Below are 13,279 nucleotides of genomic sequence, written 5' to 3' on the forward strand. Positions count from 1 at the left end.
AGAACAATGAACAAAACTAATAAGAACAAAATCATCATAATTTGACCCTTTGCACCAGCCTTCTTCATTACCATGCCAACCTTTTTCTGCAGAAATATGCAATTTACAGAACAATGAGATTGCTAGGGAGTAGGCTGTGATCAATAACATAGATAGATATCATGATAGTCACAAAAGAAGATAAACCACCTGAACAAATTCGAGACGATTTGATGTACTGTCCATCTCTGTACCCAGTTCATCTACTATTTTCTCCTAATAAATCATCGAACTCAGATTTAGCATAAATTCACAGCACGAAAAAACTTAAAGAAAGTTATATTTTCACAAATAATGCAATTGTAAGTAGAGGTTAACATCTAACCGGTATATAACAAATAGAATGTACATTTCTTTATTGATCAATTAGGATTAGACAACAATTACCTGTGCAAGGAGTTCTTCATGTATCGTAAGGCCAACACCTCCAATTCTTTCTACGTTGGCACTGAGCTCATCCAGCTCTTCATCTTGTCGCCTGCACGACATAATTCTTGTCAACATGAGAAAAATGGAACACCAGAAGATTGCTGATATCTACTTGACGAAATAGATAAAAGCAATGTGAGCAGCACTGATCTAAATAAGATCCAGTGATTCGTTGGTCCAGTACATCTGAAAGAATGGACTTAACTAACCCATATTATCCATCTTATTTGTAAAAATATTGCTCTATAACATTAGAAAGTCTTCGCAAACTGAAAAAACACAATACACATATATGATTGGGATATAATATGTGAAAACTTCAAAGGTAGAAAGAATATTAGAATAGTGTTCATTACAAGGTAGAAGTGCAACTCATAAAGCGACATAAGCAAGATGGTGGCCTAAATGCTTTCGACCAGTTGCTGTAAGCTGACTTCTCCAATACGAACCAAAAAGACAACAATTAAGCCTTACTCCCAATATATTTGGAGTTGGTTAAATCAATTCTTTTCACCAACTATTCGCTTCATGAAACAATTTACAGCAAGACTGATAGCAGCTAGGTCCTTGGCTGCCACAACATGCCATGTTAGTTTTGGTCTACCCATCCCTTTGCTAACTTTTTTATTGTGATAATCACTCACGTTGCCAGTATGAACCACTTTAAAATATTAATTTTCAATAGATTATGTTTAAAATCCCAAGAATCAGAATATGCATTGGGTCCTAAAGGTACTAGACAAGGTATAAGATATATATCAATGATAAATTGCTATCACTAAGATCCATAAGCATAAATCAAATAAAAAGTAAGGATGACCTTTGGATTCTCTGATTGAGTTCATTACCTAACAATTTCCAAACTTGCTAATACGAGCACACAAATTGAACCAAAAGAGGGACAGAATAAAAATAAAGCAGAATAGGTGCTCAAACAATACCTTATGAGAAGTTGTTGTCGATCTGATTCTGTTGATATGAAATCATCATTATCTTGTGCATTATACTGATTGGATTTGTCAGACTGATTAGAATTTGGAAGTCTCATCAGCTCACGCCGCATACCATTTACACTAGAAGTGCTTGTGCCGTTCGACTCCTTCCCAGTAATTACTGATTTCTTCACATTCCCCACCTATATATAAAAACCATCCTTTGGGTAATCTGGAACTAGGGGGAACCAAGGAACAAAAACTGCTATCCTCGCTCCGGTTTGAAAGTCAAAATTGACACTCAAGTAACAGTATCATAGGCAACATCAATAGGAGTTATCAGGCAAAATCAACAAGCATTTATATTACCATATACCTGAGTACGAGCATTGCTGGTCCATCTTTTTCGTTTATCAAGCTCCACCTGGGTAACACCATAAAAAGAAGGATCTCTTGCTGCAACAGCAATTGTCTTGTCCAATTCATCCACCTTCCTATCAGGAAAATTACTTCAGTATTGACACAATATGTTATGCCATTACTTATCAGGACCTTAGAAAGAGGTAGGCACATTTTTGTGAATCAAGTTTATTCTCCTCTCACATTCAATGCATATAAAGACATTAGAAATACTAGCTACTACTAATATTGAAATGATTGGCATTTCTAGCAGTTGTAGACGTGATGATGATGAGAGGGAGATGACTCCAATAAAGATAAGGACTAAAATAACATAAAATTTAGGATTTTCAACCAATTGCAGGAACGTAAAAAGGAAGTGCAGAAGCCACATCATATGCATAAATGAATCAACTGAACCTATCACCATACTGCAAGTTAGCCATTTTAAGGTATCTGATATTAAAGTGACCCGAAGAAAAATTGAGTACATCTTACAGATTTACACTTGAACTCATACCTGCCACTCAATGCTCTCGCAACTAGCAAGGAGCTCCTTAGTGAGATGTAGTTGATTCCCACTGTCCAAAGGCATTCGTTCCCATTGGTGAAATGTTGAGAGCAACTTGTCAATCTAATCAATTAGGCAATAAGTGCTTAGATAATTTTCTGAAAAATTCAAAATGACAGCAACTAGAAGCATATTTTGGCAGCTAGAAAAAGGATACAGATGTTTGATAGAAAGACAAGAAGAATTAGCAGGTGAATACACCGTACTTAAGCACAGGAGATCAGTTAATCTCTTTCTGTATTCTCTTTTTAGCCATATTTTATATTTTGAGCTAGATAAAGCTCAACTTGGAGACTTGACACAGCATAATAACAAAAAATAAATAAAATCCTTTCAACTTATCCAAGCAGCAACCCAACAATAAAATAAGATTCACAAAGCCAAAATTATTGTGAATATTTTTCAAATCACATAGCATAATGACTGATACAAGCAAAACATTTTCTTTTCTGGCATTTATTAAGCAAAATTAGACAAAGCTGTATGGGAGAAAAACTAACTTCATTATTGAACTCTATAGTTAAACAGTTTCAAATAATTTGAAGATTAAGGAAAGTAAAAGATACTCTGCATATTCAGAACTCACTCAATATCGTTCTCTCAACAAGCATACTATATTCTTAGACTATGCATCCTCCTGTTAAAATACTGTCATTTTAATCCTTCTACTACTTCATTCTTTATATAGTATCCTCCAGATGCACTTTAAGTACCCCTATAATGTAAATCCGCATCAATAAAGCTATAACGTCACTCCTGAAACCCTAAAAGTGTATTATGTATAGAAAATCGTAAAATCCAATTGAAAACTCATGCATATTCCTAGTTAAAATTTAATTTCTTCGGTAATTCTGGGTGATAAGATCGTAAATTTGAAATCAAGCCCACTTCAAATATCAGCACAGAATCACAATTTCCAGTGATATAATCATGGAAACTGTATTACAAACACACTAAAGTAATAAAAAATGGATTAACGGAATGAATTGGTCCAGTATTCAAATGGAAAATACTTACAGAATCTTGAATTTCCTCTTTGACAATGTAAAAAGGGTCTTGAGCAGAAGACATATCTATATCCAATTATACAAATACAATCTGTTCACACCTACAGCAAGTCATGAAATTTCAAGATCTAAAATCTAACCACAACAGAACAAATCCATATAAATACAGGAAGTGTACATACGCTTATATCATAAATATGTTATATGTAATCACCTTGTTAAAATGAGATTCAAGAACTGCGATGTGGGAGGTTTGGAGTTGAATTGTCTGAACAAAGACTAAAGGAGCCACCCAGTTTCATTTTGTTTGCCATGGCCATCCAACTTTTTATAGTTAGTGCCTTAGTGACCCAATTTAATTTGAGTTTGCTTTCATATGACATATTTACTTAACTTCTTTCTCCCATTTTCACTAGTATAATGGTAACCTTACATTAAATGTATATAAATAAATTAAGCCCCTGTTTGGCCCCCATTACGGGGAAAATTTAATGTATAGAATAGTGTTTTTTGAAAAATGAGTGGTTGAAAAAGAAAGAAAAATTTTCGATTTACGTGTAATATTATTTTATGGAAGATTGTGTGGTTGAAAATAGGAGAGAGAAAAATAGAATGTAATGTAATGTAATGTAATTTTTCTCAAACAAGGGCTAAAAGTTTTTTTATTTTAAAAACTATTTTGTAAAATAATTTTTTATTTTATTTTTCTAAAAAATGTTTTTTAAAATCAGTTTTTATTTTATTTGAAAAATATATTTTTACATAAATCTTTATTTTATTTTAATTTTTTAATGAACGTTTTTATTTATTTTTTATTTTTCTAAATAATTTTTTATTAAAATAAGTTTTTATTTTATTTTTTAAAGTAACATTTATTGAAAATAAGTTTTTATTTTATTTCATTTTTTAAAATAATTTCATTTTTTATATTTATTTTATATATAATGCAAAGTTACCGTTTTATCCTTTTTAAAATTAGTGAAAATGATTAAAAAGAAGTTGGGTGACCATGATGAAATAAAATTAAATTGAGTGGTCATGTCGACACTAATAAAAGTTGAGTGGCTATAGTGAAATAAAATCAAATTGAATGGTCATGGTAACACTAAGTATAAAATTAGTTGATCGATTTAACCCAAGATTAAAACATTTATTAGTTGCGATGAATATGGATCGGGTTAATCCATTGAAATCAAAGATCAGGCTCAAGCATTAATAAGAATACGGCGTGTTTGGCGGTCCTTAAGAGCATCTCCAATATTAATGTAAATGGTCATTAGCACAAAACGTTATTACCTTTCAAATTTATTTTTATGTAAAAGTCCCTACATTTTATTTTTTGAAATTTTCACCCATATTTTCTCATTTCATTACAAAAAAAAGTCTTTTTATCCAATTTCTCAATAAAAAATAAAAAAATGACAAATATACCTTCCTATTTAAACAAAATAGAAGAAAAAGAAAAAAAATTAAAAAATAAATTGCAATTATATTCTCAAACTTTTTAAAAAACTACAAATGCATCCAAATAAATTATTAAAATGATGATTAGTACAAAACGTCCTGTCTTTCAAAATTATTCTGCAAAACGTCCCTATCATTTTTTGAAAATTTCACCTTTATTAATCCTCATTTTCAACCATTTTCAATTAAAAGATGTAAAATGACAAATATTTACTCTCCTATTTTTTTTTTTAAAAAAGAAAGATAAAGAACAAATTGTAACTATACTCCCAAATTTTTAAAAAAAATACAAAATGAACTTCAAATAAATAAATCAAAAATAAAAATAAAAAATCACTTTCTTTTTTTTTAATTATTTATTTGAAATGTATCTGTACTTTTTTTGAAAATTTTGGGAGTATAGTTGCAATTTTTTTTATTGTTTTGTTTAAATTGGAGTGTATTTCTTCATTTTATAGTTTTTAATTGACAAAATGGATGAAAATGCCAGAAATGAATGGTAGAGACGTTTTACACAATAATATTGAAATGTAAGAATTTTTTGTGCTAATTACCATTTAAATAATTTATTTGGACTCATTTGTATTTTTTTTAAAACTTTGGAAAAATAATTGCAAATTTTTGTTTAATTTTTTTTTTGTTTAAATAGTATGGTATATTTGTCATTTTATATTTTTTTTTTATTGAGAAACTGAATGAAAATGACATTTTCGCAATAAAAAGTGAAAATAGGTGTGAAAATGCTTGAAAATGAAAGATAAAAACGTTTTGTGCAATTTACCCTAATGCAAATAAAACTAAAGGTTGACACGTAAGCTCAAATAAATAATATCTATAGAAGTTTGTCTCCAATATATGGCTAGAACTATATGTAGCCAATGTGTCAAGATGAACTTTAAAATGTAACAACTCTACTAAACGGGATGCGTCATTATATTTTATTATTTATCTCTTTCTCCCTTCTATTTATTATTTTTCTCTCTCCTACTAAATATACAATAGATTGACATTTTTTCCATTTAGATGTCGAATCTTGCTACATGTACACTATGATGTATACTTTGCCACGTGATATTATCCTATTGAATAGTTTAAATTTCAAATAGATTTTTTATCAAACTGATATTTGACAACAATTCACGTGTCAACAAAAGTGTCGAAAATTAGTGTATAAGTAGCAAAATTCTTAGATGTCACCTAGATTGCAGTTCATGAAATGCATTGAAGATACATCAACAAAATGATTTCAAGATAGGGAAATGTCTTAACTAAAAGTACAACTAATTTGATAGAATTCACATTAAAAAAATAAAATAAATAAATAAAGACTTGTGAGAGTAATCCGCTATTACAAGTCTTCTTTTAAATTAGACCTCTCCATATCGTCCCGTCAAACTCAATTCAAATAGGAGGAGCATGACATGCTAATGCACTTAGATGATTCACATTCCCATGTCAAGTGTCGATAAGCACATTGAACTATGTATGTGATTGAGAGCCGTCACAACTCAAAACACGTTACAAAAATCATGGGTGCAATTTACTACCAAGCCAATAGTCTGTCGTACGAGTATCCCACTGGAGGCTGCTATACCAAAAGCGAGAAAACCCACTTTCCTCTCTTTAATTTTTGCTCCTATGTCGCTTCGCGAGGGACATGGGGACATAAAAAATGGATCCTATCTCTATAAAGAAAGATAATGTTAATGTCAAAATTAGTGTGAATATAATGCATTAATCACCAAGCTAACAAGTCTATTGTCAGTTGAGTTTTATTTTATTATATGTTGAAACTAAGTTCTCAAAAGAAGCCAAATGGTAAGGACAAAGTAGTAAAACATCGTGATACACAAAATTGGAGAGGAACAATGTTGCCTATATGACAAAGTTTAGGGATGGACCAATGTGGAAGAGATTTTAAGGTTCACAGCTAACCAAGTCAGTGCCTACCAAAAAGTTCGAGGCATTGCTTGGACTTACTCAGTCCTCGTAGTATGTGACATTCTTGTGGAAATGGGGAGAAGTTTTGGCGCGATTTTTGGTCAAGGTGGATATTTTATTGAAATAAAATGTTCACTTGGTAAATTTATCGAACCAGTGTTTTAATTTCTATTACTTTTATGCTCGTGTCATTTAAAGTAGCATCATCGTGATTGTACATTGTCGCTCTATTATTTGGAATGCTTTTCTAACATTTTACATGATACAAGTACTTTAATTTATTTTCCATCTTACTGACATTATCGAATTAAAGTACAATAACTTATTGTAAGGTTTGAGTGAAAGTATAGTGGCTACAAACAGGTTAAAGGTATTGAATCGGCACGACGTGATGTTAGCCAACGCGATAGAGTTAAATATAGTGGTTTAAATTAAAATATAACGACCTAATAGACCCGAGCTAAAGTATATTGACCCAATCGAATTTATTTTTATTTTTTGGTCAAAGTATAATGACAACAAATAGATTAATCTTACATATTACAATTTACACGTGCCTCTATTTTCAAAACTCTACCTGGATTTTTACAAATTTAAATTTAATCAGTTCGTGAATCCAGTACCTACTCCTTTAATTAGATAAAAATAATAATTTCAAGTTATATGAAGTGGAAGATATACCACATGTGATTTTTAACTTTCCAATTCAAAAATAAGATTTCAAAGTTTTTTTGTTCAAAATTCGAATGATAATTCATCTTTTAAAATATTAATAATATTATTATAAAATTAAATTAATTCATCCCACCTCTGCCTACACCACCCACTCACCCCCTCGTTCGGCGTCAAAACCATCACCTCCATTCGTAGCGGTGCCTCTCCATCAGGGCACTGCTGCACGAGATGGAGTTGTTGCTACTACCAGAAGCAGCACAACTTCGCCTCGTGCACAGCTATACCTTGCTACGAGAGCACTATTGCCTGCAAGGAGGAGACGCTACTGCTGCCTCACTTCTTCGACGACTTCATTCCACAGGTGATATATCGTGATCAGGGGCGGAGCCAGAATTTATGTTCAATGCGGGCATCATTTTTCGATGCCGAACTTCAAGGTTTTGATCATAGATTTAATGATGATAAAAAAAATAAAACAATATTACAACAACACCAAAAACGACATAATTTATATATTAAACTTGTTCCTTGCGAGTTTTCATATTTTGATATCGTCGTACAATAACTTCATTATCGAGTTTCAAAAATATATCTCTCTCTACATAAACAATAGTGCTATCATTCATCCACTGATCATCCATCCGATTGCGCAATCTATTCTTTACGATACTCATTGCAGAAAAAACTCTCTCCATAGTAGCGGTAGCAACAGGTAAAATCAATGCTAAAGTCAAAAGTCTGTAAACCAATGGATATACCTTATCTTTCTTTGTCAAAACTAACTTCTCCGCAAGATCACCAAGGTCATTCAACCCTTCAAACTCTTTGTTAGAGCGCATGTCAAAAATATAAGTCTCAAGTTGATTGCTAAGTACAATACCATCTACTGCAGAGAAATCTAATGGATAAAGCTCAGCAATTCTAATCAAATTTTTCTTGTCAAAAGAAGAAAATGAATCTTGTAGGTATAAACAAGCTACACAAAGGAGTAACTCTGTATTTACCTCCGAGAAACGATCATTCAATTCTTGAAGTTGTAAGTCGATGACAGAGTAGAACAAATCTACTCGATAATGATGTAAATTTGTAATTTCTGGAAAATTACCTTGAGGGCGACCACGAATTGCAAGGCATACAAACATATCATCCATGTTGGGTATATGAATATAATGTTTTTAACAAAAAGAACATACTTCTTCCAAAAAGGAGTCCCACCCTTCGTCTCTCATTATTTGGAGTCTTCGTTTGCACAATCTTACCAATTGCATTGCATTCACAATATCTTGATCTTTTCTTTGCAATGCCTTTGACAGTTCATTTGAAATCCCCAACACACTTCTCATCAACTGTAGATTAAATGCAAAATCAAATCTTTGTATCAACTCCAATAAATTTGTTGCATCAAATCTTTGATCACAAGAACAAGACTCATCTTCAATAATTATTGCGAGTACATCTATAACAGAATAGAACATGGCAAGCAAGCTGACCAAAGAATTATAATGTGAACTCCATCGTGTATCACCAGAGCACTGAAGGGTCGTTTCTTGATTAAGTCCCCGTCCACTTAAAATCTCACCTTTTTCTAATGCCTCAACAATAAAGTCTAATTGTTTTTCTCGAAGAAGATCACATCGTTTGGAAGATGCTCCAACAGTATTTATTACGTTCCCAACCACACCAAAGAAGTTAGTAATAGGGATGTTCTTCTTTGCCACAGCCACTAGCGCAAGTTGGAGTTGATGAGCAAAACAGTGAATGTAAAAGGCACATGGACTCTCATTCAAAATGAGTGTTTTTAGACTATTAAACTTACCTTGCATATTACTTGCTCCATCATAACCTTGTCCTCTCAATCTAGACATACTCAAGTTATATCTAGAAAATACCTTATCAATTGCAGCCTTAAGTGATAGAGCCGTGGTACTTGTAACATGTTCAATCCCTATGAAGCGTTCATTGACACGCCCACTATTGTCTACATAATGTAAAACAATAGACATTTGCTCCTTCATTGACACATCACAAGATTCATCAACTAGAATAGAAAATAACGAGTCACCAACATCTTTGATAATAACATTGATCGTTTCAATAGCACAAGTATTTACTATATCCTTTTGAACATCAGGTGATGTCAATTTGCAATTGTGAGGAGCATTTCCCAATGTGACGGCATTGATAACTTCATTATGAGCAGCCAAAAATTGATATTGCACTAAGAAGTTACCTGGATTGAGAGAATCCTCAGATTCATCATGACCTCGAAATGAGTGCCCTTGTCGCAAAAGAACTCGAACACAATCAATGGATGTATTAAGGTGTGTAACATATGCATTTCTTACTTGTTCTGACTGTTTGTAGAAAACTGATTGAATGCGTTGCTCTTGATTCATCAACACTTCACATTTAATGCGAGCATGGTTATGTGCACTATCATGAAGCCCAACATGAGTATGAAGCCTTTTTTTATCTTTCCAATATGTAAAACTTTCGCCAACAAAAGACTCACCTCCACCTTACTTTCCAGAACTTGTTCTGAAAAGATAACAATACAAACAATAAGCAGCATCCTTTTCTATACTGTACTCCAACCAACTACCGAACTTTTTAAACCACGAAGGATTGAATCGTCTAATTGTTACTCCAAATTGTCGTTTTGGAAAGTTATGATCTTGGGGCTGACAAGGACCCTTTAACATAGATGCTCTTCGAACTTCATCTCGGATGTTAGCATTGTAATCCAAAATGGGTATCCTTAGACCGGGATCAGTTGGAAGTTTTGTGACATCAAACTCCACATCATTTGATAACCCCTCATCAACATCCACATTATTCGATGCCCCCTCATCAACACTATCTACGTTCCTTTTTCGTTGAAAGTATCTATTCATTTGATATCTGGATTTAAACATTTGATATCCAGTTATTACTTGAAGTGAGTGAGAATAATTCATAATAACAAAAGGATCATAAACTCACAATTTCACAATTTCAATTCGCAAGTGCAATTCACATTTCACAATCCAATTCACAATTTCACATTATCAATCCAATTTCACAATATCAATTCACCTTCCAAATCGCAAATTCACAATGCAATTTCACAATTTATACTATTTCGCAATTTCAAAATTTATACTATTTCATTGTGATGGCAGAAGCAAACCCAACTAAACAAGCCATAAATATGCTATTTCTGTAAGCTCAAAGATACATTTGTTCCATATAGTCCTGCAGCAAGCCTTTTTGGCAATATTTGACATGTTAAACTGGCATAATTATATAATTAAAGAAAAGAAATACATAAACTTTCACCAACTGAAGTTGATATTTGATTATGATGGTGAGTGTTATATGTAATTTGAAACAATGCTTTGGCCTCTAAATTCATATTCTGTGCAAATAACACATATTGCTTTTATAATATTTAAAGTTCACAACACAATAATATAAAATATATGTACTCATTTCTTAATGGGCATCTTGTTTTAAAGTAAGAAAAAGCACCAACTATTTCATATAGAGAGCAAAATTAGGATCTTTTGCCATAAACTTCTAGGCTCAAAAGTGCAGGGCCTCCATCTTGGGGCTGAAGGGATCTTTCTCTTCCACTTCTTCAAACTCCGACTTGTATAATTCATGGAGAAATTTCTTAAACAGTTGAAGGCACTCGAGTGTGAACATTACTACAGTTAAATGAAACACGTCCCTATGGAAACATCGATCAATCAAATTCCTAACGAAGGTAATCAATTCATCCCACCAATTCTCCACTCTCTGGTTCAATATTCTCCTACTAGTGTCACTCTTCTCAAATGAAACATTATTCAGAGCTAAACACACTTAACAAGTGAACAAGTACTATTTCATTGTGATGGCAATTTCACAATTTATACTATTTCCAAATTTATACTATTTCACAATTTCACACTATCAATCCAATTTCACAACATAAGTTCACATACCAAGTTACTGACAGAGTGACTGAGTGAGAAACTGAGAATGACTAAATCAATGAGAATCTGCAAAATTGAAGAAATGAAAATTAGGCAGCAGGCAAAATCGAAGAAATGAAAAATTAGGCAGCAGACTTGCACTGACAGACGGCTCACGGCACTGCAGTTCAGTTGGAATTTGGAAGAACATCTAAATTTGAAATTAATTACCTTCTTTAGTCTTTACAGGCGGCAGTTGGTGCGGACCGTGCGGTGGCGCCTGGCAGACAGTGGTTCAGTTGCGGCCTATAAAGAAGATGCACTTCGCCGACTTTAGTTTTGGCCTAATCTAAACGGCAAGGGGCGAGGGCGAAGCTTACACTTAGTTACAGGGAGCTAAGGGAAGGAGATTAAAGCCCCTAATCTAGGAGATGCCGGCCACCGGTGACCGGTGCAGGGGCAGAGACATGCGAAGCTTCGACTTTGAGAGGCAGCGCAGGCGAGAGACGAGTATGGAGAGAGAGGCGATTAACGGATTAAGGGTTTGGCCTGATTTTGATTTCAAACGGGTTAAGAATGATGGGTCTGGGTCACTGGGTCCGGGTCGGTAAACGTAAACGGGTTATGGGCTGTGGTTACTTGGATTGGGCTTCCATCTGGATATTTACTTATTAACTAGGCTTTCAAAAACAAAAAACAAAAAAAAAAATATTTGGGCCTAGAGGAGCCCAAAAGTTCAGTGCGGGCAGATCTAATGGGGCTCTGCCCCTAATCGTGATAGTGTTGGCAGTATGTTTGTGGGTGGCCTCATCTACCTCTCTAGTGATTTCATCTTGCAACGATCTGCAGTGCACTATGGTGGTGGTGACAGTGCATTTGTGTTATGTTGTTGGGTTGTGCTGGTGGTGGCGGCATTATTAGGCTGTGTTAGTGGTGGTTGTAGCAAAGGTGATAGTGCAGGCGATGGTCACAAGTGGTTTTGAGGTGATTTTTGTAGTAGTTTTTTGAGTTGATTTTGTGGTGGTAGTAGTGTTGGTGGTCACAAGTGGTTTAGAGGTAGTTTTTGTGGTGGTTTTGTGGTAGTAGTAGTGTTGGTGGTGTCACATGTGTGCACGACACTCACGATCTAATGTCCAGTGTTTGGTAATTTGCGATTTGATAGCGATGATGGTGCTGAAGTTTGGTGTGGTGGTATTGTGGTTACAGTGGTGGTGGGTTTGCGTTGATGTGGTGTGTGGTGGTTGTTTGGCACAGTTTGGTGAAGGTGATGGTGATGTTGTTGGCAGTCGTGCGATGGATGGAATGAGATGGGGTGTTCGTGACAAATAAATTGGTTGATTTTGACCAATAAAATTGATAAATTTATGGTCAATAAATATTATGTAACTTAAAAATGTAATCGTGACTCATAATTATTTAAGGTATGATCGAGAAATTATTTGTGACCAATTAATTTGATAATTTGTGACTGATAAATGAGTTGTAATATATAAAAGTTTTTATTTTGAGATCGATGAATAAATTGTGACTTATAAAATTTTTGATTTGTGATCGAAAAATCATTTGTGACCCATTAAATTTTTGATTTGTGACCTATAAAATTTTTTGTTTGTGATTGAAAAATAATTTGTAATAAATTAATTTGTTTTTTAGTTTTCAAGTAGGCCATGGATAAACTCTTAGACTTGAATTTTGCCGGCCAAGTAGGCCCATTAGTCTTTCCCTACAGTTTTGTTGGCCCATTTAAGCCCAATTGTTCATTCCAACGAACATTCCGCAATGACCGTGATATTCAGGTCATCGTGGAAATTATACTCATCACCTAGTATTTGAAAGAAATTCAAGAAATACTTCGTAATAATTTCCTTTCATGTTTTACTTTAA

General features: G+C 33.5%; 2 protein-coding genes across 2 annotated transcripts; both read right to left on the reverse strand.

The window, feature by feature from the left end:
- Positions 1 to 5: 5 nt before the first annotated feature.
- LOC111386307 (syntaxin-61-like) lies at positions 6 to 3,712 on the reverse strand (the record flags this gene model as incomplete). Its single annotated transcript, XM_023010772.1, has 8 exons — positions 3,592 to 3,712; positions 3,388 to 3,468; positions 2,320 to 2,433; positions 1,777 to 1,890; positions 1,410 to 1,603; positions 427 to 517; positions 190 to 255; positions 6 to 86 (listed from the first exon to the last, which is right to left on the reverse strand). Coding segments are annotated over exons 2-8 (714 nt in total), but the record flags the coding sequence as incomplete, so codon positions are not given.
- Positions 3,713 to 8,632: 4,920 nt separating this feature from the next.
- On the reverse strand, positions 8,633 to 10,414 carry LOC111386310 (zinc finger MYM-type protein 1-like). Its single transcript, XM_023010774.1, has 2 exons — positions 9,981 to 10,414; positions 8,633 to 9,890 (listed from the first exon to the last, which is right to left on the reverse strand). Exons 1-2 carry the CDS (start codon positions 10,412 to 10,414, stop codon positions 8,633 to 8,635), a joined length of 1,692 nt encoding a protein of 563 aa, XP_022866542.1.
- Positions 10,415 to 13,279: the final 2,865 nt, after the last annotated feature.

Source organism: Olea europaea, unplaced genomic scaffold (genome assembly GCF_002742605.1).
Source record: "Olea europaea var. sylvestris unplaced genomic scaffold, O_europaea_v1 scaffold3493, whole genome shotgun sequence".
NCBI lineage: Eukaryota > Viridiplantae > Streptophyta > Magnoliopsida > Lamiales > Oleaceae > Olea > Olea europaea.